Source organism: Chionomys nivalis, chromosome 24, assembly GCF_950005125.1.
Source record: "Chionomys nivalis chromosome 24, mChiNiv1.1, whole genome shotgun sequence".
NCBI classification, from domain to species: Eukaryota; Metazoa; Chordata; class Mammalia; order Rodentia; family Cricetidae; genus Chionomys; species Chionomys nivalis.
The window spans coordinates 43,434,271-43,461,529 of NC_080109.1; the positions used below are offsets into that span (position 1 = coordinate 43,434,271).

The window sequence follows — 27,259 nt, forward strand, 5'->3', positions numbered from 1 at the left end:
CAAAGCCGGGTAGCATGTCTCATCAGCTACAAGGACAGACTGCCACATGCCATGGTTTGCTTTCTCTCTCCATCTTTCCCATTCCCCCACCTCTCTTTTGAGGATTAAGATAAATGCTGACGGCTCACCCTGAAACGTCCACAACCATGAATGCCCACATGGCACTGCTGGCCTCATGCAATGTCACGTAATAGTCATGATGGTTAACTTGATGGAATTTAGAATCACCATGGAAACCAGCCCATGCGCTTATACAGATTAGGTTAACTGAGGTGGGAAGACCCACCCTAAATGTGGAGAACACCATTCCACAAACTGGGACCACAGGCTCATTACATAGGAGAAGGAACTGTCACCCACTTCCTGACAGTGCCACCACCTGCTCCTGCTACCATGACTTCCCTGCTGTGACCGCCTTTTATTCTTCATAACTGTGAGCCCAAACAAACCCTTGCTGCCTCAATTGCTTTTGTCAGCTACCTTACCACAGCAACAAGAAAAGCAGCTGAGATGCCGGTGTTAATGCTACTTTAAAAATGAAACAAAACAACCGATGCCGGAGGGACAGTGATAGCATCATCCTCACAGGCAATGACAACAAATGTCTTATTAAACCCCTGAGTGGGCTTCCCTGACTTCCACTAATACCCTTTATCTGCTGCATTATCCCATGTGGAACACACACACAAAAATATTAGGCTGCTAATATTTTTAATTAGCTTTCTCTTTCTCCAAGTCTGAGGAATGAGTCAAGCTACAATTGTTTGCCGATGTTTTAATCGACTGTCGCTCTATGGAAGGGAGGAGTAGCAGGACTCCAGGAGAAGGAAAACAGGGCTCAGATGGTTTCCCCGACAACCCATTTCTGCTAAACGTTCTATTTTTATTCAATGGAAAAATAAAACCAGGATAAAGGAGGGAGATATGTGTTGGTTTGGGTCTCCCCCTCCTTATTGGGATTCTTTATTTTTCTCAGGGGTTCCAAAGAGTCTGTACTATTTCTGTATCTATTTTGAAGTTCAATTAAAGTTCCCACACAAAACTTGATGCTCTCAGACTTTCTCATGGACTCTGAACACAGAGTCCTCACAACACCCATTCCCATATTCCCTTCCCTGTCTTTTCCTGCTCCAGGATTCCCCACAGCAGGGGTATTTTGTCAGTCCTCTGTGTGAGCAATTTACTCTGTGTGCATGTGTGTGCTCTCCTGAAACAGCACATGCTTCATGCTAGACCTCCTAACCATACCCCAGTGAAAGCTCCCACATCCATGCTGGGCTTGTTTCAGCGAAAGATGTATTCATCAGCTGACAGATGTCAGTACCTCAAGGGTTTGCAAGACTCCATTAGTCTTGAGTTAATGATGGTGCAGAGTGAATTCAGGCATGCTGGGATGTAGAAATACAAACGACTTCAGTCAATATCTCCGTAGAATTCTTCATAACTCAGTTCATGTTTATTAATAAGGGATCCTGAACTGGGGTCCTTAAAGTCTTGTATGATACTTGGTGCCCTGGTCAGTTGTTTTTATGTTGTTGTTGTTTTGTTTTGCTTGTAAGCTCAACACAAACTAAAGTTATCTAGGAAGAGGAACCTCAACAGAGAAAATGCCTCCATTAGATTGCCCATAGGCAAGTAATTCCGGGGAACATTTTCTCGATTGATGATTGACATGGGAGCCCCCTGCCTTTCACAGGACAATGACACATTGCCAACCCTGTGCAAGTAGTCCTGGGTGGGACAAAAAAGCAGGAAGCCAGCCTCGGGAAGTAACCAGTAAGCCATGCTGCTCATTGGCTCTGCTTCAGTTCCCGCCTCCAAGTTCCTGTGCCCCTCTTAAGTTCCTGCCCTGGCTTCCCTCAATGATGCACTGTGGAAATGTAAGCCAAATAAACTCTGTCCCTCCCCCAGACTGGTCAGGGTCATGGTGCTTATCATGACAACAGGAACTAAGACACCCAGGAAGGCAGGCTATGGAATTGACTCACTGACTACTTACTTCAATGTAAATGTAGTGCTTGCTGTTCTCAATTACGTAGGTATAGGCAGTGTGGATGGACTCCTCATAGTGCTTTATCCCAGCAGACCAATCAGCTGCCGATCGGAGCAACTGCAAGACAACGAGCAAACATAAGACAACAGAGAAGTTACCATCTGTACCGATGCGATGAAGTCACTCCTTCTAAAGCAATGATCACAGTGGCTGAGCCCCACATGGTCAGAGGGAGAGCTGGAGCACACGCAGACTACACCCTTGTCATAGCTCATCTTCGCTGTCAGCATGTCACACCTGGGAAGAATGAACCTCAACTGAAGAACTGTCCCCATCATCCTGAACCGTGGCCAAGTCTGTGGGCATCTTCTTGATTTCTCATTGATGCAGGAGGACCAGGCCTGCTGTGAGCAATGTCTCCCCTAGGCAGGTGGGCCTGGGAGCCAGGGAGCCAGCCAGGAAGCTGTGCTTCTCCATGGTTCCTGCTCAGCTCTTGCTTTGGCTTCCCTGAATGATGAGCCAAAACCTGTAAGATGTAAAAAAGTCTTTTCTCTCCAATTTTCTTTGGCCATGACATTTATCATAGCAATAGAGAAGCAAACTATATCAGCATCCTTCCAAATCCAGCATTATTTTAACTCAGAACTTGAAGACTTAAGGGGTGGTTTCTATAAGGAATATTTGGAAGACTTATTTAGGTCACTACAATTACTATAGTTTTCCCTATGACAGTCCTTCAGCTGCACCTACATACAGGCCAAGGACCCTGATGTAGGGCAGAGAATAATGACGGATGTGTGTACCAGCAAGCCTCGAACCTAGAAAGCAGTATGCACTGGTAACTAAAGACAACGCACTAGCAGGTGCATTTGAGCTACAGCAGACCACATCAGAGATGTGACCGCGGCTGTGTATGGCAGGGGTGGGGAACACTGGCGGCATCCCATGGCCTTCCCAACACATGATGACCTTCACCTGGTAGTCCCCCCAGTATTTCAACTGTTGCAGTATGACTTTTACATATAGTAAACACTTAGTATACACGTCTTGACTTTCTTAAGTAACTGCGTATTGTCGCAGGAGACTCATCGGAGGCCTGAGCAGGTAGCAGTCATTAGAGTGTTTGCCTGGCATACACAAAGCCCTATTTGCCATAGTACCCACAAACCAGATGTCATCGGCACATACCTGTGATCCCAGCATGTGGAGAGTGGAGGCGGGAGGCTCAGAAGGTCAAAGCATCCTTGGCTACATAGTGAGTTTAGGGCAAGCCTGGACTACATGAGACCCCAACCCACAAAAGTACAAGTGAGAAAAAAAGAAAGTGGGGGATGAATAGGGGAGGAGAACTATAAAAGTATATTTGTTGTTTCTAATTTTAGGCGAATGTTGAAACTGGTCCTTTATCTGATACGGGGTATTTACTAGACAGCACTCCCCAACACACGCTGCCTTATTCCAGTCTTATCAGGTAAACACACGTACATATGAGAAGTGGAAGTGGGATCATGAACATGAACCAAGTCAAAATGGTCCAGGAAATAACAGCATCTCCAAGGAACTGCGTAATTAGTCACCTGAGAGAAATAAAGCTTAAACCAAAGTTTCAACTCTTGGTCTCTTTAATTTAATGGAAGATGTTACTGCTAGTAGCATGACCAGAGAATGAGGGTTGCATTGGAAAGTTCTCAGGGCACACATCCTCACTGAAGTCTGTAACACTGGAGACAGCCATCCAGACCCACAGCTCCAGGTTATAACTTTTTAGCATCTTCTCCTTGGCCATTCCAATGCCACGGAGGCTCCATCCCTCTTCTGAATAACTGAGTGCACACTCCTTGTGCCCCTCCTTCTCCCTCCCCTTTCTCTACCTCCCAGCCCTACCTTTCCTCCCTGAACTGTTGCTGCTAAGACAAAATGACAGGACAAACAAGTTGGTATCATCATAGGGATATCCCTTGGTGTGTTAACCTAAAAACTTGATTATAAATCCCAACATGGAAATAAACGTGTGTGCACTTAATAATGCATAGCTCTGTTAAGTCAGCAGCTGAACTGACAAGCAGCCCTGACAGGAAGCCCTCACCTCCCCCTGAGATCCAGAAACCTACACTTGCTTTTCTTTCTCACTGAAAACCTGCTCTGAGTCAAAGACAAAACTCATGCGTGAAAGATAAAAATTAGCAGCAACCAGATATCATAACAGGGGTCAACTCGCATGTCTTATCAATTTGGACTGTCTTCCAAATTATAATGAAAAGAAATTCTTGGGGCAGGTACACTGATAGGCAGCTCTGATTAGCCACGCCTGCCAGGAAGAAAAGCAGGGAGGTCAGGTGTCATTTTCCACGAGGGACAGGTGATCAGAGGCATTTAAATGTTTAAAGTCAATCTGTATACCCAGAAAACACACCCCATTGTGTGGGAGAGACCGTATGCCAAAGTGGAGGCTCTCAAAATGCTCACAGCAACCACATAGAAGAAGTTGCCCAACTCCTGGGTGCTCATGGTTGTGATCCCATGACCTAAGTCCAAGCTTTTACTTACGTTGGGAAGTCACTTCACTAAAAGCAGTCATTATCTGGGGGCAATTTCAGAGTTAAATTTAAGCAAGAGAGGAAAAAGAAAAAACTACTTAGGATTATTAGTCATTGACTCTCGTGATTAGCTCAAACATGCCTGTCACCACAGAGCAACAGAAACTGACTTCCTTCTGGCCCTGCCTGCCTGTTTGCCTTTGAAACCTGAAGCCGGAGAATCATCGTAACTACATCTTCGATGGTCGAGAAAGTTCTGGAGTCCCCGAGAACAACAAGCATGCGCTCATTCATTTCTGTTTGATTTTTACTTGGGAATCACTCTCCTCTTTTGTTTCCTTGGCCTCACCAGCTTGTCTCATGTTTCTAGTTTGAAACAAAATAATAGAGACAAGTTTCAGAGTCATTGCCCCACGTGCAAAAACGTACCTCACATGTCCTGGGAATAAGATCTAACCATACTTTTCGGACTGGGAAGTTGAATATACAGCATGAAAATGGCATAGATCTGACTTGATGGTTTAGGGACAAAATCATAACTAGGACTAGAAATATTCCTTTGTACAGTGTCCTATTTTTTAAACTAAAAATAACCTTCTCATTAAGCACAACCCTTACCCTCCTACACAATGGGCCTAAGGTGAATACTTAAAAAATAGAAATGTCTCTTGCTTCCTGCAACCTTCAGGACATTCTTAGTATCTGTCCAAAGTTTCTCCTTTTCCACCAGAACGCTTCTAGTCCCTGTAAGTTCAGTGTATGTATGTATATACATACACATAATTAATTAATAGTCTTGATTCCTTGTTACTTCCCTAAGTGTTCGAGTGAATTATGGACAAGGATTGCTTAGGACAAAAGAATGTGTCCATGTGTGTCTGTGCCTACGCACACACGTGCGCGTGTGTGTGTGTGTGTGCATGCATATGCCTGTCCTTCAGAGTGAGGCTGGCATCCATTCCTGCGGATGCCCCCAAATGGCAGAGTCTGAGGAGAAAAGGAAGTACTCCCAAGATGGAGCCTCACTCCTCCAGTCCGGGCTAAAACAACCACAGCCGAGGAAGCAAAGACATTGACCGAGGTGTCTGTCTCCTTCTCATGTTCCCTCTTTTAACAACCCCTGTGTCTGAGGCCTGCTGCTCAGTTGGCTACGGAGTTTTTGCAAGAATAGACTTTTTACCAGTGCCAAAGGAAAAAGTCAGTCTAGGGGCTGAAGGAGTAAAAGAAATCATAGTGTTTAAATAAAGACTCAAGGGGTAAGCACAGGGGCTGAGCGTGTGGATATGTGTGTGTGGTTGGCGCTTTGGGGAACCAGAAAGATGTAAAAGAAAGGCAGGCAATGGGAGATGGTCCTAAAGGATGTGACAGATGAAGCATTGTCACCTTGCTGGGGCCTCTGTGGCTACCGTCACCCTGGGACATCTGGGAACAGGGCCCACCTCCAGCACTTACAACCTCAGCGCTGAAGCCACAGTGCAGGAAATCAGGGCTCATGCCCACCACTCACCCATGTAGGCTGTTTGTTTGGTTTTGAGAGGCAGTGTTTCATTCTACAGCCAAGGGTGGTCTTTTACTGGTGGGCTATCCTCCTGCCTCAGCCTCTTAAGTACTGGGAGTAGAAGTAAGCATTCCCATGTTGGGAATTGAACTCAGAACCTCTGGAAAAGCTGTCAGAGCTCTTAACTGCTGAATCATCTCTCCAGCCCCCTTTTCTCCATTTCAATAAATAAAAGATAAAAAGATTTTACTTAGAACCCTTCTAGTGACCCATCCAAAGTCAATTTCTTCATTGCAAACTTTTGAAACACAAGAGCAATGGTTCTCAATTTGTGGGTCATGGTCCCTTTAGGAGTCGAAGAACCTTTCAGGGAGATCAGAGATCCCACAAAGCAGATATTGACATTATTCTTCATAACAGTAGCAAAAATTACACTTACATAGTAACAGTGAAAATAATTTTAAGGTGGGGATCACCAGGACACGAGGAACTGTGTGAAGGGGCTGCAGTGTCAGGAAAGGCAAGGACCACTGGACTAGAGAAACCATCAAAGAGCGGACCTGGAAAGAACGGAGGATGTTTCCCCAGCGGGGGATTTTGTTTGGTTTTGTTTTCTGTTTTGAGAAAGGGTTTCACATACCACAGGCTGTACTTGAACTCATTATGTAAACAAGGATGACCATGAACTTCTGTTCCTCCTGCTTCTGCTTCCCTAGTCCTAAGATCACAGGTGTGTACCATCATACTTTATTTAATTGTTGGAGAATTTTACATATTCAGTGAGCCTGTTTTAATCAAGTCCAGCACTCCCCTCTGCTCTCCCTCCCTCTCTCTAGTCCCTCCCCTATCTATACCACTCCTCCCTTGTGTTAGTTTGAGACCCACTGAGTCCACTTAGTGCTGCCAGTCTGTGCAGGGGTGCAGGGCCATACACTGGAGTATGTGTGGTCTTTCTGATCAATGTGCAGAGAATGAGGGGCTGTGGGGTGCTCAGTTCTAAGTGGGACATCTGTATCATCATATCTCTGGCAGCTGCATATGTGAACCCCAGTGGCTGTGATGACCTGCACAAGACCAAGATCAGACAGCACCCTAGTATGGGGTGGGGAATGGAGGTCACAGAGTTCAAGTATCCTGGCAGTTGGTGGTCAGCTTCTTTTAGAGGTTTTGTAGTGTTCTGGATCAAACCCCAGGACCACTCTACCAACTGAGCTACACACAGCCCCACAGCACCCTTCCAGTGCTTTGTGTGTCTTAGGTTTTCTACTCATACCACCCAATATTGGTCCATGGAGGGAATAGACAGCATTGTTAGCCCTGATTTACAGAAGAAGAAAATACATACAGAGAAGTGAAGCAATTTACCCAAGACTCACAGCTAGCAAGCGGCAGAGCTTGGTTCTAGAACCCACATCTTCTAAGTCCATATCATGATGCTCATTTGCAGGTATGAAAAGGCCTCTAAGTTATTAAGTAAACCATGCTCTAAACCTCAGTAAAGGGTCAGGATTGCCTGCTGGGCAGAGCCCTGGGCTCCATCCCCAGAACCACATAAACTGGAGTGATGGTACACACCAGTAAGGCCAGCACTCTGGCAGTGCAGGCAGAAAAATCAGAAATTCAAAGTCATCTTCAACTATACAGTGAGTTCAAAGCCAGTCCAGGTTACATGAGTCCTGAAGACAGATGTTTACTGTCCTTACGGCCCGGTCCCAAATAAACACATTGAAGCTTATCTGAATTATAAATGCTTGGAAAAGGGAAGAGTCAGGAGTCACCAGTTAGATGCAGAGGGAGCAGGAGATAAACATGCCATGCTAATAAAGGTACCAGCATACGGCAGAGTGTAAATAAGGAATATGGGTTAACTTAAAATGAAAGAGGTAGTTAGTCATAAGCCTGAGCTATTGGCTGAGTATTTACAATTAATATAAGTCTCTGTGTGGTAATTTGGGAAGTGGTTACCAGGTATTTGGGAACAAGTGATGGGGACAAAAAACTTCCTTTTATAGAGACCTTGTCTCTTAACAATACAATAAACATAAAGGTAAATTTTACTAAATTTCCCAAGGTATGGTTGTAATGGTCTGTCCCTTTAAGAGACAAGTCCCACCCACTCCCTCCCCTGTCCTCTGAAGCAAGCAGATCTTCCTTCTGCTCCAGCCTGAGTTCCTTTCTTTCTGTCTCTCTCCCAAAGAGGCAGCTTCTACCTTGCTCCCTTCTCCCCACTTCTCCCCTCTCCCCTCTCTGTTTCTCTCTCTCTCTCTCCCTCTCTCTGCTCTTCTCCCTTCTCCCCTTCCCTCCTTTTGCTTTCTCCTCCATAACCTACTAAATAAATACCCACTCTCTCTCTCTGCATGGAGTGCCTAATAGGTCTCTGACTCTCACCCACCATGAGGCTCCCTGCCTGGGTCCAGCTGCCTTCATGGGCCATGGTGGTCTTGTGGCCGCTGCCCATTGCCACTGCTCGGGGACCTGCAGCATTTTATTTAATCATAACAATGGTAAGTGTCATATGGCCAATGAGAGAGAGACAATTTGGAAAACATGACAATGAATTCTTGAAAAGGAAATAGTGAATAGGGAAGCCAAGCATCCACCTCCTTGTCGCTCTGATTCTCTGGGAATGAAAAGTGGTAGAAGTCTTGCCTCTTATGTCCAAGGACCTGAGTTCAATCCCCAGTGTTTCATGGAAACAGACAAGGAAACAAAAAAAAAAAAAAAAAAAAAAAAATCAAGACTGGCCTAGATCTCTGCTTTCAGCCTGTAAGCTCTGAACAGCCATGGTTCTGGAAAAACAATCTAGAGAGAGATGGCTGTGTAGAGCAGTGAACAAGAGATGGAGGGTGAAGTAACACAGTCAGGACTGAAGGAGAAAGGATGCAAGGTGAGACACTCTGGGTGGCTGCTATCCTAGGCTTTCCTATCTTCCTGCTGCAGCCAGTTTTTAGAACCACAGATATTTGGCTAAAAACCAGTAGAATCCCAGATTTCTCTATGTCTTATACATTCTAAATCAGGGCAGGACCCTATAAGAAAAATGGCATAAAATTTGCAAAATTAAATATTTATCTTTTTAGAGACAGGATCTTATATAACCGAGGTTAATCCTGAGCTTGCTATGTGGCCAAGCATAACCTTGTGTTTCTTATTCTCCTGCCTCTGGGATTACAGCTTGTGCTGATATTCTGCATTTTATGGGATGCTGACAACTGAACCCAAGGCTTCAGGCACACTAAGCATCGAGCAGCAGGGCGGGAGCCCTAGCTCAAGGGTCAAGGGTTGAGAAAGGACTGAGCAGTGAGTTGTCCTGACCGTAAGGTAGTGCCCAGACACTAATGTGGGCTCCTAAAAGGGAACAACTCATTTTCTCCTCTCATGGTCTTAACTTCAGGTAGCCAGTAAGTAACCCTAGGTTTAGGGACTGAGACGATAAAAAGTTAACTATAAAAATATTAAGTTTTGGGGGCTGGAGAGATAGTTCAGCAGTTGGGAGCACTGACTGCTCTTCTAGGGGACTCAGGTTCAATTCCCAGCACCCACATGACAGCTAACAGCTGTCTGTAACTCCAAGATCTGACACCTTCACAAAGACATATATACAGGCAAAACACCAATGCACATGAAATAAAAATAAATAATTAATATATATATTAGGTTTTGAGGATCAGAAGGACAAAAGAAACTATTATCTCAGGATTACACAGCTCAAGAATAATGTATTTTCTACTTCAGTGTCCTTGTGATTTCAGTAGCCACTGACAGCTGCACCAGAAGACCAACTGCACCTACCAGGTTGCAGCCACTGTCTGACAGCTGCACCAGAGGACCAGCTGCACCTGCCATGTTGAAGCCACTGTCTGACAGCTGCACCAGAAGACCAACTGCACCTGCCATGTTGTAGCCACTGTCTGACAGCTGTACCAGAAGACCAACTGCACCTGCCATGTTGTAGCCACTGTCTGACAGGTGCACCAGAATACCACCTGCACCTGCCATGCTGCAGCCACTGTCTGACAGCTGCACCAGAAGACCACCTGCACCTGCCATGCTGCAGCCACTGTCTGACAGCTGCACTGTAGGATCAACTGCACCTGCCATGTTACAGCCATTGTCTGACAGCTACACCAGAAGACCACCTGCACCTGCCATGTTGCAGTCACAGTCTGACAGCTGCACCAGAAGACTTGCAGCACCTGCCATGCTGCAGTCACTGTCTGACAGCTGCACTGTAGGATCAACTGCACCTGCCATGTTACAGCCATTGTCTGACAGCTGCACAGAAGACCAACTGCACCTGCCATGTTACAGCCATTTCTGACAGCTGCACCAGAAGACCACCTGCACCTGTCATGTTGCAGCCTCTGTCTGACAGCTGCGCAGAAGACCACCTGCACCTTCCATGTTGCAGCCTCTGTCTGACAGCTGCACCAGAAGACCACCTGCACCTGCCATGTTGCAGTCACTGTCTGACAGCTGTACAGAAGACCAACTGCACCTGCCATGTTGCAATTCATTTTCACAGAGTTTTTCTCCAAGACCCACCAAATGGGTGTAGACATCTATTCACAAATTCTAACAGTGGCTTCTCTTTAGGCATCAACACAATTTTAACTCCTTTAAAAGCCAGGGTATGTAGGCATTCGAGTTTTATGTGGACTCTGAGCTACATCAGATTGGAGTCAATAAAGGGTAATTAATACAGTACAGCAATCCTTTGTTTATTATATATGTTAAATGAAAGAGTCTCTCAGGGGCCTGAAGGGCTTTAATATCGGATTCCAGTGAGGAAAAGGCCCAGGGTAGCCGGACGATCGGCTCAGGCCTCAGGCAGAGCCTGCACCTGACGGCACTTTCCTGACTTGATGGTTTTCTAATGCATTGACTGACTGTGATTAGCTGACCTTTGGCCTGTGTTCCTAGAAGTGGGCCCTCAGACTTTTTCACCTCTTTATCATGGCCACTCTCAGATACATTTTGTGTCACACAGAACAGCCTTGCTATGGATCTGTGGGTGCATTCATCCATGATGACCTCATCTCACGCTGGCCATCCAGCATGACACACACATTCCTCTCTGGAGAGGCCACCAATGACAGCTAGCTAACCTCTGCATTCTCTCCCTTCCTTGACCAGCCCCTAGTTTTCAGTGTCTCTCTTTCCTCTGTATTCTGTCCCTTTCTTGCGTTCCCAGCTTACCCCATAGTGACCTCAGGACTTTCAGCGACCGTCATTGCCCTGGCCTTCACTGGAAAGCTCTTCATATGTGTATGCCTCAAGCTTCAAAGTATTCAGACAGAGACAGATGAGAAGAAATAAAATAAGAAATCATCTGTCTGATAAACTTTGAAAACGACCACGTGACATACAAGTCCTTTAGTGCTTCCTGCACATTAGCATAACAAAGGAACAGCCAGTCCACAGTAAGGGCACCTCAGAAGCCCGGTTTCTGTGAAATCCTTATCAGCATTTCACAGGCGAAAGCCAGTTTAGGAAACACTGTTATTGGTTAATCTTCTCGGCTGATGGGCAAGTTGAAGGTCACCCGGGAAGTAGACAAGTTGAAGGCCACTGACGGTCACCTTCGGGCCTTACAGGGGCTACACTGCCCTCTCTAAGGGCAGCGGTTTACAGCAGGTTGTCTCAGGTTGTCACAAGAACCAGCTCTGGCCCTCCTTGTTAGCAAGCTCTTAGGGCATCCAGGTGAGTGGCCAAGAGAATTTTTCAATTTCACCGCTTTCTCTTCCCAGCAAACTATGTTTCCAGAGGCAGCAAAAAGTGGTTTTTATCCCCTCAGTGGCCTGGGGCTCACTAGGTTGGCTGGCTAGCGAGGCCCAGGATCCACCTCCCCAGTGCTAAGATTACAGCACACATCCCCACGCTTCGCTTCTTTACATGGGTTCTGGGGCTCACACCCTGAGCCTCCTGCTTGTCTTCTGCTCAAACAATGCTTTCAATGGTACGAAGGCAATGCCCAAAGTGGCCCATCCTCATTCTGTCCTTGTGTAACTTCAATACATTTGAAGGCCATTGATAAAGGGAGTCCATTGAGTACCACTGCCGGAGCTTGAACCCATCAGTAGTGGGTGGCTCTGGAGAAGCCCCAGTCCCAGGTCATGAGTTTTCTTGTTTGTAATTTCATGTGATTGGAATGGAAGCTGTAAATTTTTAGAACTCTACTAAACAACTGCCTGTTGTTTTAAAAAGGCCTCTAAAAGGTATTTGGTTAATTGAGCACTAAAATTTGGCTGAATGAGAACTCCCTTCCTGGACTCCAAGTTTCAGCCTCGTCCCTGGTGCTGAAGCAGCACCGGCCCCAGGTATACAGCCTAAGAGTGGCAAGGGGCGGCTCTCAAGGAATCATGGGAATAGCTGTCAAAGCCTGTACTCTAGCCTTCCTGAGGGCATGCATTTATTAGACGTTAACACATGGGCTTTAGAAAGATGACAAACCGAATCATTTAGAGTAAATACAACACTCGATTTTCAAAGATCCACCTAGCCATGCTTCAGAAAAATGCTTATTGGAAAATCTGAAGTGAAGGCGGCGGACTATTATACCCGTCACCACGACATTATCCAGCAGCTTTTGCTCACCTGCACTTTGGCGGGGACTGTCCCAGGCACCTGGTACCTCAGCTCATGCGCAGTAGTTTGAGACTTGGGGAGCAGGAAAGGGTAAGAAAGGGAGCGGTATTTTGGCTTCATAATCTGAAACAGAAAAGGCAAATTCAAAAAAAAATCAGAGAAAAGAAATCCATTATTCTTCGCTTTGAAGTGGAAGAAGAAATGCAGGTTCCTGGGAACCAAAAAAAAATTATAAATGAATATTTCTACGTTAAAATCTGGAAGCTGTCTTTGTTTTCTGTGTTCACATTTCTCTATCTTCCCTATGCAGCAAGCACACATTCTTTTATATTGAAGGAGAAAATTAGATCTAATCTACAGTTACAGCGATATGAAATTGCAAAACTGGAATTCTTATTCTGTGGGCTAATGTTTTGCTGGGCTGTAAATGTCTGACTACAGCAATTAGGCATGATTTCATTTTAAATAACTTCACAGTAAGACAGGAGGAAGAATCAGATTTGGTTCAAGACAGGAGGAAGAATCAGATTTGGTTCATATTACTCAGGAATTCGGGAGCTCATATGACACCCAATATAACTCTGGAGGCTAAGCCAGGAGCAACACTGTGAGGTCTGGGCCAGAGTGGGCTATGTACAAAGTCTGTCTCAAAAACAAAGCTTTTAGTACTATTAATTGGCATTTTAACTAATTCTAGTAGTGTTTGAACCATTAGAAGTGATGTGGAAATATTTTTTCTGGGAAGGGATTTTATAGCTAATAATACTATTGAGAGTTTATCTGTAGTAATAAGAGCGGCGGGCTGTGTTCCTGGCTTACTCATGCATCCCCTCCAAACCCGAATTTAAAATAAACAAATTTGCAGCTTTTATATGAACGGTAAGTAAACTGATACCCTGTTATTCATGGAAGTACTCAACTAGGCCCCTATCCAGGTTATCAGGATAGACAACCTCATTATTTTAAGTAGATGCAGCGGGCCCTTAACAGCACCACTGGCTTGGCTGAATTTCTGCAGGATCTTGCTCTTATAGCAATGGTAGCTTGTAAGTGAGTTCTATCTAGAAAAAAAAAATGGCTCCAACTCATTGGCATTCCCTGTTCAAAGCCAGTTCCACGGTCCTATGCCAGTACATGGCCAGGACAGGCCAGGATCAGAAGGGACTTTACAGCTGAGCCCCTATCTAAACACGCCCCGCAGACCCTATAATAGTCATTCACATGCATGCTGGTCTGTGTCTGCAAATATTTAACAATTCTGTTTCAATCCACAGGCCGTGATTGACGCATCTATCCCTCCACTTTCAGAGGTGTCTGTCATAATACTCCAAAAACCAGTTTCCTTTCTTGTAATGCTCTGAAGCCCTGCGCTATGACAATGATAACCCTACCAATAACGGGTGTCACAGATGTGGCCACGGTAGCCCTTTCCTGCCAACCCTCTGAGCTTCACCTTGACCAGGGACCAACATGGCCAAGTCACAACAGCATCGGTACCTTGGTGAAGTTCCAGCGCTGGATGAAGTGACGAGCCACATCACGAGCCGCCTTCCCATGGACCACAGAACCAATATCGTGCCAAGGCATCCGGGGGGTGGAGTACCTGTCAATGAAATCTGCCCGGGGCGCCAGGCAAGGACCCATCGCTAAGTTCAGTGCCAGAGAACAGAAATACTGACCTCAACTAGGATACAACACAGTCATGGTCAAAGGAAACAGATCTGCAAGAAATGCAACCACCCACCCACTCCACTGAGTCTAATATATGCTCAGTACTGATCTGCAGACAAGGCAAGGTGTGATGGGATTTCCCTTTTGATCTGTGGGAATAACCGTAGGCTATCTGTATACACAAACACCATGCTGGGCACCTCTTAGGCATAGAGGCACAGTCATTATCTAAGACACATCCCTCTAAAGAATGAAGACAGAATAAATACAAAAGAACCAAATGAGGGCTACCCTCTGCGGGAGAAGTTCAGTTTCCCCCTGAAACACAGCTGCGGGAGATTGGGAAGCTTTAAGTGTCGAGTTTTCTTCTCACGGCTACACTGATAACACTCAGACAGGTATGACGACATCAGACCTCCAGAATTCAACACAGCCTTGAGGCTCTGGCTCCTCACTGAGGATCTGGAGGTAGTTAATGGTGGCCAGGGGAGGGAATGGCATTCTCTTCAGTGGTGTGTGTCACCTATGATTCTATATGTAATTCCTTACCCACGCTCTTGTAAGCAACCCCATTAAACTCACTGAACCATCAAAAGTAGAAGGGTTTCTCATTGGGAAGAAAGGGGGATCAATGGGAGGGGGAAGAAAGAGGGATAGAGGGGGGTGGGGAGAACCAAAATATATGTACGTATGCATGCATATGTGTATTATAAAATGTCATAATGAAATTAATCATTACATATAATTAATAAATGTAAATACAAAATTTTAAATAGACAAACAGAAGGCACTTAGATCATGTGCATGCATACTTGCTGAGGTGCCCCAAAGTGAAAAACAGAATGGAACCTGCAGTCGCCCTCCTCCCCGATACTCACCAGCGAAAGGCTTGTCCAGCTGAACCCAGTCCTTGAAGACAAAGTTGCAGTAATCCTTCCCGTGCCAAAACCTGGTCTCCCCATGTAGCTCTCCCACGCCTGTCTGCACACTTCGGATGGAGCCAGTGTCTGTGAACATTGCAAGATTGGCTCAGAGACAGAGTCGGGCAGGCCCTGGAGAGGGACCTCCTGACCCTAACACTCCTTTCTCCCTCACTTTTCTTCTTGAGTCCTGTCACTAGGACAGCCTAAGTCCATTTGAACAGGGACTGTGGGCTGGGGTAGTATTCCAACCCTCACAAGATTCTCTTTAGGTAGTAATGAAGGCTCAAACAAGAGTCAGTCATTCGTTAACATGGAAGTTAACATTCTTAACAGTTGAGTAGCTTATTCTCAAAGCCTACTAGGTCAGGGAGAATAGATCACAGAAAGAAAGAATTCCCTAGGTGGTGCTCCAAGAGAACACTTATAGCCAGGTGATTAGGGAGGTCCACTAGACAGAGGCAGCAGGAGCTAGGCCACCTCTTCCCTTACCAATATGGTGGATGCTTCATGCCTTTCTCATCTCAAAAAACATGAGTGCTATATTTATAGACAGTCCATGTTCCAGCCCCAGAATTATACAGCTACATGGCACCAAGCCTCTACATTTGGGGTCATAAAGCCTTCCATGTAAAGAGTATGATTTGGCCTAGATGACGGCTAAGATCTTTCTGTCTTTAACAAACATCATCCATAAAACATAACAGACAAAAGCTGACAACTGAGGCATTAAAGCAGTAGTTGCACAGCCTCCCACAAAGAGACGAATGGATCACTCTACTTAAGAACGGATACCAAGTTAAACAGCACGAGCACTTCAGGGATGTGTCCCTGGGACATCAAGCAAAGCAGGGGAGAAGCAGAACTGAAATCATAAATGCAGTACTTGCACAAAGGGGGCATTAGACAGGCAGGCATGGGGCGCAAGAACGCTTGCTAAAGGAATAATAATTGAACCACTTGAAGTAGCCAATGAGAGGTTTTTTGGCCCCCATACACTACCACTGCCATAGCACCCAAACTGTAAAGTCGTTTAAAAACCTCTCCGGAGCATCTACAGGTGGTTCAGGTGCTAAGGTGCAGGAGCTGATTCCCAGCAGCCATCTGTTGTTTCCTTCCCCATTTTCCCTTCCCTGAGCCCCAGGCGTCAGCATGTCTCCCTCCTCCTCCACTGTATTGTGACAGGCTGATCCACCTTGCCTCTGTGCAGTTTGCACGTTACCCATTCTGAATAGAATACTCTTACTTTCCCTGCGGCCTGATCTTTTAGTCTTCCATTATGAGCCGTATCATCCCGGCCTCAAGAGAGATGGAGCAGACCCATGCCAGCAGGGGCCTCACCAGCACTGACACTGTCCTGTCTAGACCCTCCCAAGGCCTTCGACCAGGCCATGCGATTGCATGAAACGCTGAGTGGATATCCCTCCTCCGGGAGCCTATACACTCAGAGCGGGCACCGCAGCCCTTCACCACCTGCTGCAGCTCCCAGCAACTAGGAAGTAATTAATCAATGTTTGCAGAACAAATATTGTATGCAGTAACCACACACCTAACATTCTATCTCAAAATTAATAATTGACTTTCAAAAGATCATTAAATGCACTGTATGAAAAAAATGGTTTACATTGTCAATGTCAACAAAAGCAACTAATGTTTGAAAGAGACTTCATTATCTTCTCCCAGCCATTGGCTGTCCTGCTGTAGACCACTGAAAGGAAAGAGCACATGCGGGCTGTGTGCTGCTCCATAGGCTCATGTGGGCTGTGTGCTGCCCCGTAGGCTCATGTGGGCTGTGTGCTGCCCTGTAGGCTCATGCGGGCTGTGTGCTGCCCCGTAGGCTCTTCCTAGAAGCATGGATACTGTTGGGAAGCCAGGCTTGAGAAAGGGAAAGTGAGAATATAGACGATGAGGAGTCAATTCCAAATTTACAATACACCAAAACAGAGAGGTGGCTCAGTAGATAAAGGGACCCGCGACCTAGCCTGGGGCCCTGCATCAATCCCAGGACGCATGTGGTGAAAGAACTGACTCTTCCTAATTGTTCTCTCATCTCCACAGGCCTGTCATACCACATATGCAGGGGTGCAGGCCCCCCACACCACACTGTAATAAAATTTAAGAAACACAAACATGTAAGGATTAAATTTGAGATACAATACTGTGTGTAGTAATTGCAAATATATGCATACATAAACATATGCATACATATAATTGTTTCATCAATTGAGAAATGAAGCTGAGACTGTAACATGGGTACCTATACACTTGTTGAAATATTAAGATAATTATAATAGTTGGTTATCATTTGATATCAAAATGAAAGTAAATTTCTAGTCTCAGAAAACAACCCTGAGAGTAACTGGATTCAGATGCCCACAATTCAAACGTGCTTTTGTTTCTAGCCAAGGCTCGACTACGCCGAGGGACAGCAATCCTCCCAACACACAGAGACAGCCCAGCACACGTGCACATGTGAGCAGACACAGCAGTGCCGTATCTGGCTCCGGAACGACATCCTCACAATTGCATCTCTTCTCTGTGGATGCCTCGTGCCAGGTCTCTGCCCCCTTGTGTATCAGTAGACAAAGTTTGCAGCAAGGACATCTTCCTGTTCGTGCCGGGAGTCTCCAGGCCTTGCCATAGTCGCCTCTTTGTGTCACACCTAACACTAAAACTACAGCATCCTACAGCACCAATCCCTCTGAGGGTGACTCAGTCCCAACCTCTCAGACACCTGGGCATCTATACCACTCTGCCCAGCTATCTTCCTCACATCCTCCCTATCACCACTTCTGGAACTGTAAGGATGTCTTAAGAATTCTTCTGGAAATTTCCATCTCTTTTAGTCTTGAACACATTGGCACAACCTTGTTAGATCCCTTTACATCAAGTATATCATTCAAGAATCTTTCCCTTTAGCTGACCTCCACCATAGTGTTCCCCAGCATTTTTTGACTTAGACTCACTGGAACCTCCAAAATTGACCCGGATAGACTCCATTGGCCCAGTCTATATAAATTCATTCTTAATTACAACCCCCAAGTTCCCTAACCCTGAAAACCCAATGGTGTGTCCATGGTTCACTTGTTATCAAGTGAACTAACCTGAACTGACATGGAAGTTTTCCCAACTGCATTCCCAACTCATACTGCACATACATGGAGTCTGCTTACATCCTGACTGCATTATCCTGACTCATGTACACATACATGAAGTCTGCTTACATCCTGACTGCATTGACCCACTCATGTGTGCACAAGTGGAGTCTGCTTACATCCCTGACTGCACTGTCCCCACTCGTGTGTGCACACGTGGAGTCTGCTTACATCCCTGACTGCTTTTCCCTACTCATGCTGCATATATGTGGAGTTTGTTTACATCCCTGACTGTACTCTCCCTACTCATGTGTGCACATACATGAAGTCTGCTTACATCCCTGACTGCACTGTCCCCAGTCATGCTGCACATACGTGGTTTTTGCTTACATCCCTGTATTCCAGAGCCTGGTGGAAGTGCCACATAATACAGGGTATAGATATGATATCACTTCTCTAAATCCTGGCACTTTCTAGTTTCTGGAGCTTATCTGACTCAGGGCTTCTTGTAGACCTCTGTGGGTTTGTCCAACTGCATAAGTTTGAGAACTGAAAACAATTGCTTCTGGTGTTCATTTCCGAATCTGTGCCCTAAGAACATTGTCCTGAAACAATGCTCTCTCCTTTCTTAGTCTCTACCTTCCAAGGGTTTGTCTGTAGCATTAGGACCTCACACAAGCTAGGCTGGCAGGCACTCTACCACTGAGCTACACCGCCAACATCCTATCTTTTGAATCTATATTCATATCCAAGGGTGGTCACAATCCAGGTCCTGAATGAGTAATGTGGTTTTGAAAATGTTTATTCTTCAAACTTTCTAGACTTCCAAGTGTCTGTGAGGATTTGTGACTTTGTCTTGGTTGGGTCCATTAAGGTTTCCCCTGCAGCGAGAGTACTGACCATTGTGCTAGCTAGTAAAACATTTCAAACTATTTCACGATCAGCCAGCAGACAATAAGCTGGTTTTCTTTAGCTTTTTGCTTTGTTGTGTCTTGCTTTGTTTTCAGACAAGACCTATCTAGCCCTAGCTGGCATTAAACTCACTATGTAAGCTAAACCAGGCTGACCTCGAGTTTATCACAGTCCTCTGCCTCTGTCTGCCAAAGGCTGAGACTGCAACTATGTGTCACCACATCTGCTTCTTGAGGGAAGATGAAGAGGCTTATGCATTGCAATTCAGAGAAGTCTGGAGACGCCATACCTTATTACCGTTAGTATCAACTGATCACTGATAATGCGGAAACCCCAACTTACTTAATCCGCTCAGCATTACAAAGGAAAGCTCAGCAGATGCTCTCCAAATATGAGAGAGATCAAACTCTGCATTTAAAATAGTGTCGGGAAAAGCAATAGCCCCCTGGAAGCCTCCTTAGAACATAATTCTGAAAAAACAAAATAAAATCCTTGAGGGTAGCTAAATGCTTTTTGAATCTACCATGGTTACTGACCTCATTAAGAGGAATCACATTTAGTGTAGTCTTCCTCTTTGAACCCTGCCATGATCTCTCCTGTGTTGGGAACACAGAACCAAGATCCTTGTGCCCACAGATCTCCAGAGAAACCAAGAATGTTAAGCACACAGGACTGGCTTTCCAATGGGAAAGATGATGAAAAACCTGTTCTTTTACCCAGAAAGCTGAGAATTGGGGGTGACAAACAGCCAGGTGACCTACATTATCTGTGGGTCGGGCCACATCAAGCTCTTCTAATCAGGACCCTTATAGCCAGAGGCTCCCCAAACTCCCACAACCGGGACCAGGCATGGCTAATAGCCCAAACGACTTCCACACTGTCTGTGTGACTGACACCAGGCTAGACCCTTAGGCCCTTAAGCTACTACAGATAGGATAGCCTATCTCTTAAACTCATCTTCTGGGAAGAAACAGCATGCAACTTGAGTTGAGTTTCAATGTATTTATGCTTCTTGGTGCACCAGAAATTGTATTACACCAGGAAATATTTTTTCAAATTATACTGGGTTTAAATACCTGATGTGGGAATCCCCTCTGTGTGCTGTGATTACCATTAAGGAATAAAGAAACTGCTTTGGACCTATAGAAAGGCAGAAGTTAGGTAGGCAGGGAAAGTTAGGCTGAATGCTGGGAGAAAGAAGGGCAGAGTCAGAGAGAAGCCATGGAGCTACCACCTGAGTCAGACATGCCAAAACTTTAGCTGGTAAGCCACAGCCACGTGGTGATATACAGATTAATAGAAATGGGTTAAATTAACATAAGAGTTAGTCAATAAGAAGCTAGAGCTAATGGGCCAAGAAGTGATTTGATTAATACAGTTTCTGTGTGATTATTTCGGGGCTAAGCTAGTTGGGTGGCAGCTCTCTCCTCCAACAGAAACTGTCTCTTTTTAGACTCTCCAGAGTCTGATCCAGGTTGACAAGTCAATCTGGAGTCTGATCCAGGTTGACAAGTCAATTCGGAGTCTGATCCAGGTTGATAAGTCAATCTGCACCTTGTTTTCATCTTATCTCTATGTGCAGTTCACTTTCCTGCCTGGACACCTGCAGGGACCCCTTACATCTGCATTTTGGTCTCTGCAAGGCAAGGAGTCCTGGGAGCCCCTTCCATGTGACTATCTGTAAACTGTTTAGCACTATCGACTTCCCCAATATTCTTGATATTGTAAGTACCACACGCTAACCAATTGTGCCACGAGATCATCTCTCCCAGAGATGAAATTCTTACAGTGGCCTACAAAGCTACTCAGAGTCCATCCAGTCCCCTACCTTCTTGCTTTTCTAACATTCCCATCTCCACAGCCATATTTCTAGAACGTCCCAATTGTCCCCCTGCCTTGGGTTCTTTGAAGTTGTTATTCTTCCTCCTTAGGACACCTCCCCAGATAGTTTCTTATGCTCCTCCTCTCCTTTTTGAGCTCCAGTGGAAACTCAACTTGTAAGAGCACCGTGCTTTATTCAGGTTATATAGAATAGTAATCCGTCCCTCTGCTTTCACACCATTGGTCTCCACTAGAATAATTATCACTGTCTGATATACTGTGTGCCACAGTCTGTGTGTGTAACCCCCATCCTCACTACATTGAACTCACAGTAGTTCGGACAGTGTTCAGTATGTCAAAGGAGCTTAGTGCATTTATGTTCATACAATGGAACCGGACAAACTGTTCAATGATTAGGAGCACAGGCGACCCAGGTTTCGCTTCCAGCATCCACCAGAAACACACACATAATTAAAGCTAAAAATAAATCTTTAAAGAACTATGTGAGTGTCTGCTTTAATGGCTGCTCGGTCTCATTAAGGATGACCCGACTGCCTACTTCCTTATCATCCCCCGAGGCTTAAATTTGAGTTGTTTATTTCCTCCCTTTCTCTTAAAATAAACAAGTCAGCAAGAGGAGGCTGAATGCATGCAAGGACACTTCCCAGCAGCGTCCTGTCCCAGGTCACCACTGTGGGTCTCACACCCTCCACCAGGGGCTGGCCTAATGTGCCAGATGCCTTTCAGTTCTACTTGCTCCCGTTGTGCACGCACTAGTGGTCAATGTGCAGAGTCTTTCACACTTCAGCAGTCACACTCAATCTCCCATCTCACTTTGAACCTCATCTCTAAAGCAGCAAACACACACACACACACACCAGAACGCCACTTTCCAGACCCACCTTACTTAAAAATTCTTCTTAATATTTATAGCTGCAGGTACCCTGTCTTGGTCCTCTCGGTTGCCCAAAAGCTTCCAGACCTCAAAACATTGAGGCACACACAGGAAAAGACATAAATGAAAGCTGTCCCTAAACCCATATGCCAATCAAGAACTAGCCTTATGTTAAATAACTAAGACATCTCCCATATAATGTTTTCTGTTTTTCATTGTGTATCAATATTGTTTGAATTTACAAGATTAACAGTTACACTGTGCTTTGGTACATTACATACAGTTAATGTATTTTAAAAATTGCTGTGTCTGGGTCCATGTGATGGCTCAGGAGATAAAGGTGCTTGGCCTCAAATCTGGAGGCCTGAGTTCAATCCCTTAGGAAAGAGAAGACCAACTCCTACAAGTTGTTCAGACTTCCACACAACTATCACGGCCTAGCATACACATGTACACATACAAAATAAACACATATGATTAAAAACAATTGAAAAGCTGGATTCCTAAAGAACATTGGAACCGCTCTTCAAGTTCCAGTCTTAGTCGTCAGGTCCCCTGGAGCTTCATCCCAGCCTGTCAGTTGGGCTCCAATGTCCTAACCTAGCAGAGCAGAATCTTAGCCTCGGGATCAAGCTGCACTTCTGCTGGGTTATACGTGCAGATACTGAGCGGGAGGCTGTGCTGAGCTGGGACTACACTGGGCAGTAACACTGTGCCATGCCGGTCAAGTTTCCTCATCTGAGACCTTCCTGCAGGCATCACAAGCATGGGGCAGTGAGGAGCCATCTGAACCCTTGGTGGCTGACTTGTAGTGACTCTTCATCCTTAGGTCAGATCAGCTGGCAAAACCTTCATGCCCACCCCCATACTTTAGCCCCTGACTAATTCACGCTTCACATATCTGACTCTTCTCATAAAAAGTATCAGATAACATTTTCTAATCAATCCCATTTAAAACATGATGATTTTTTTTTCAGCAAATGAAGTTGTGTCTTCCCCGCTTTGTCCGGGGCTCTGTGCCTTGAATGAGTTCTCTTAACACCAGTTACTATGCCTTGGCTGAACAAGGCTTGTCCTTAACAGTTAAGGCATTGGTCTTCCATGCCAGGGCCTATGCTGGGCTCCTTTCCTTCACTTGCAAAACCTTCCTGTCCTCACCACCCCCAAGTTACTGTCCTCACCTGCACCCCAAGTTACTGTCCTCACCTGCACCCCAAGTTACCGTCCTCACCTGCACCCCAAGTTACCGTCCTCACCTGCACCCCAAGTTACCGTCCTCACCTGCACCCCAAGTTACCGTCCTCACCTGCACCCCAAGTTACCGTCCTCACCTGCACCCCAAGTTACCGTCCTCACCTGCACCCCAAGTTACCGTCCTCACCTGCACCCCAAGTTACCGTCCTCACCTGCACCCCAAGTTACTGTCCTTACCTGCACCCCAAGTTACCGTCCTCTCCACCCCAAGTTACTGTCAGACCCACTGGACAAGCTCCCTATTCAGCAAGAGGAAGTCCTTCCGCCTTGCACAGAGCTGGCTGTGTGTGCGCACGTGTGCTACCACTAGAATGTAAGTGCTCAGAAGTGCAGAGCCTGCACTTGCGTGGAGCAGGTTCTTCCTGACATATGGGGCACGAAGACTGAGCAGAAAGCCGGTGCGGACACATACTCACTGTGCTCGAGTAGCAGAGGAAGCGACAAAAGCCAACGACCATGGGGTTCTGACACTAGCAGGTCACTTACCAGTGCCGTGCCTAGTGAGTCCCCGCTCAGACTCACAGGAAAGGCGAAAGAGTTTCAAGTGGGGCTTTAACCCATGGATTAAATTCTGGTGACTTCTATAGTGGCTAGAATAACCTGGAGAAAGTTGAGAGTTCTTTTTTGTTTTACAAAGAAACATGTTTATATATGTGTGTATGTATTTGTATATATTTATATTTGATATATGTATCAAATTTTCTAAACTCAAAAGCAAGCTTAATTATTTTTAAAACAAGCAAGTCTATAGAGTCAGTCATTAGTTCTAGTGTGATAGAAAATCACAACACTCTAAACAAGATTTGCAAGGAATAGTAAATTCTTAAGATACAGAATATCTGATTTCTACTAATACAAACAATATATTTCTGGATGAAAAGAGAACTTTCTTCTACAAAAGGTTTTTGAAGTACACCTGACGCCTTCCTTTTCACTTGGCAGTTTGTCATATTTTACAAAGCTTTAGTCATATGTGGCCATCAAAAGATCAATAGTGGCTGTTATGATTACTTTGTGTTGACAATAAACGTGCTTTGTAAATGACGCAAGGGAGGCCAACATGGAGCTCAGTTGGCAGTGTGCTTGCTTCCGTGCACAGAGCCCTTGGTTAATCCCAGAACCTTGTAAAAAGGCTTGGTGGTGCATGCCTGTGACGCCAGCATGGCGCGGACAGGAGCCCCAAAACCAGCCTCTACTGCATAGTGAGTCTGCAACCAGCCTGGGCTCCATGAGACCCTGTCTCAAAACACACAGTGCCAAAGGTGCCATGGCGCCACACAGGATGGCCCGGAAAACTAGAGGCACTATTCACGGAATACCACCAGGGATTGATAAAAAACAGGTCAAGAGTCACAGCACAGCCAAGACACGTTCTACCAGAGACAGACTCACTGGAGGCGCTGTCGATGCTGCTGACGCTGTCTGAGTTGTGCAGGTGACGACGGTGCAGCTGTCGGTAGAGACTGAATTTGGAGAACCTCCGGGGCTTCCCTATTCCTTTCAGCTTGCCGTCTGTTTCGTCGGCACTCTTCAGGATGGGCTCGTTTTTATGAGCTTCGTGGTTACTCTTGAGGTTTAATGATTCCATCGATTCTATTGTTGCTGCCTGAGAAAGTTATTTAAAAAAAAAAAAAAAAAAAGGCCATGCATACAGTATACTGCAATGGGCTCTCACTCAAGCAGAGCTGAGGGACGGTTTATAAATGATAATGGTCCCAGAACAGACTCTCCCTAGAGTCTCAGGTCAGCCACAGGGTGGTGGTGGAGGACTCCTGTGAGTGCTTTAGCTGTCCTGGAACTTTCTATGTAGATCAGGCTGACCTCAAGTTTAGAGATTCACCTACCCCTGCCTCCAACATTCTGGGACTAACGGTGCATGCCTCCACGCCCATCTAAAATTCCTGAAATTTCATTTCACTGACCCCCTTACCTCACACTAATTAGGCTATTTAAATTCAATGTCAAGCTACACAACTCTGAGGAGCTGACTTCCTCCTCAGGCATTTTCTGGGTTCCCCACTGCCATGGTTTGAATGTGAAGTCCCCGCAGGCTGTTTGAACACTTAGTCCCCAGTTGGTGGCAGTGTTTTGGACGACTTCAGGAGGTGGAACTCTGCCCGGGAAGGTGAATCACTGGGGGTGGGTCTTCAAGTTTGAAGGCTTGTCATCTCCAAGCTTCCTAACTGTCCATGGAATGGGATGAGCAGGACCCCCCTCCTGCCTCCACAACTTCGCAGCACGGTGGACTGCACTCCTTAAGTTGAGGCCAAAACAACCCCACCTCTCTCACCGCTTCTCCTCAGATATTTGATTATAGTAATGATGTAGATCCAGGCATGGCATTGCTCATTCTCAACCCTCAAAAAAGCCAGCAGCATAGCACTCAGGAAATAAGAGGGGCCCCTGAACCCTTTGAATCCTTACCCATATTGCATTTGGGCCGTGTGGAGCAGAAACAAAGCAAGGATTTTAGCAGCTCCTGATTAGCAGGTACTTCGAGGAGTTGTTAGCTTCCTGCCTCGGTTCTCTCTAGTGACCCCAGACTGATCTACTGACTTCTGTGTCCAGAAGTAGGAAAATGCTAAAAACAAATGCCCACCATAGCCAGGCACACGCTCTCATATATGAACAAAACCCAGCTCCAGCAGCTGCCTGGGATGGGCTTCTTACTCGTATTTAACTAGAGAACCAACTGAGATGACATAAGCCATACAGAACTCTCTCTCTTCCTATAGGAGAAGCTGAGAGAGGCCAGGTTCCGGGTTAGGCAGGCTGTATAGACTATTACAGGAAAGTAGGTACGTCCATCATATCTCCCGGTTGCCACCTCTGAATCACTGGGTCAATTATGGTATTTATATGGGTTTAGAAAACCCTGTCGATTTTATGCCATCCCTCAAAGGTGACAGGTACTCACTGTGAGAGAGCCCATGGACAGTCCTGAGGTGACCCGCTTCACACTGCCCACATCAGTGAGCCTGTGCTCATTGTCATCCCACCGTCCATAGGCCAGGTCAATCCCACCCACAAAAGCCAGTGATTGGTCGATAATGACGAGCTTCTCATGATGAGCCCACAGATAGACACTGGAGGACACGTGGTCTGGATGCCTCATCACCTGCAGACAGGAGAAATCCACAGAGAATGTGAATTATAAATGCCCTTCAAATCACAATAAAATAGGTCGGCTCCCCCTGAAACAGTTTCTAAAAGAATTCAGGAACAAAATGTGTTCTGCACATGCTGAAGAAAGTCCCTCAAACTTCACATTTTATTCTCAGTATTAGCAGAGAATTCCATCTGGTTCTCCTTTCTTTCTTCCTTTCTCTCTTTCTTTCTCTTTTTTTAAGGACTATCCTCACAGGTCTTGAGAGTCTCTTGTCTCAGCTTCCTAAAGCCTGGGATTCCAAGTGTAGGCCCCTTTATGCGGCCTCTTATGGTTTAAGTCCTCAGCCAGGTGAGGTGGTTTGAGGAAGCGGTCATTTGACTTGAATGGCAACCATTAAAACTATAGGTTCTCTTTCCATACCCCCCAATAGTTACCCTTGGTATAAATAAATTAATAAGTAAACAAGTAAGATCCTTAACCACCATGCATTGTGGAAAGATATGTAATAAATTACGCTAGCATTCTGATGATACAAGCACACAGCCACCGGGACAGTGCCTCATGAGAAGGGAAAGGAGCAGTGATGAACGGCTTTCAGGATGAGCCCCTACATGACCCTGTTTGACCTCTCTTATGTTTACGTTTGTAACTAAGAAGACACCAAAAATGTTGGCTAATGCTTTTACTTATTGTGCTAGAATACATAAAACATGACATTTGCCACATTTCCAATTCCAATGTGCAGTTTTCCCAAGGCAATGAGCTAGCCAGTTTTGAAGACTGCTGTTAAGGCTTTAAAGTGCTGGGTGGAATTCAGTCAGGGCGGTGGTGGCGCACGCCTTTAATCCCAGCACTCGGGAGGCAGAGGCAGGCGGATCTCTGAGTTCGAGGCCAACCTGGTCTACAGAGATAGTGCCAGACAAGCTCTAAAACTACAGAGAAAACCTGTCTCAAAAAAAAAAAATA

General features: G+C 45.7%; 1 protein-coding gene across 5 annotated transcripts in view; it reads right to left on the minus strand.

Moving 5' to 3' along the window:
* The window catches only part of Pld1 (phospholipase D1), a 208,851-nt gene that overhangs the window by 57,977 nt on the left and 123,615 nt on the right, over positions 1 to 27,259 (minus strand). For 4 of the 5 annotated variants that reach the window (XM_057756858.1, XM_057756859.1, XM_057756857.1 and 1 more), the window contains 7 exons: positions 26,102 to 26,302; positions 24,577 to 24,790; positions 23,671 to 23,784; positions 15,166 to 15,294; positions 14,114 to 14,232; positions 12,626 to 12,739; positions 2,000 to 2,110 (listed from right to left, as the gene is read on the minus strand). In XM_057756858.1, coding sequence (XP_057612841.1) covers positions 2,000 to 2,110; positions 12,626 to 12,739; positions 14,114 to 14,232; positions 15,166 to 15,294; positions 23,671 to 23,784; positions 24,577 to 24,790; positions 26,102 to 26,302 — 1,002 coding nt within the window. The remainder of the gene's footprint in view (positions 1 to 1,999; positions 2,111 to 12,625; positions 12,740 to 14,113; positions 14,233 to 15,165; positions 15,295 to 23,670; positions 23,785 to 24,576; positions 24,791 to 26,101; positions 26,303 to 27,259) is intronic. The other variant, XM_057756860.1, reaches the window with a different exon arrangement.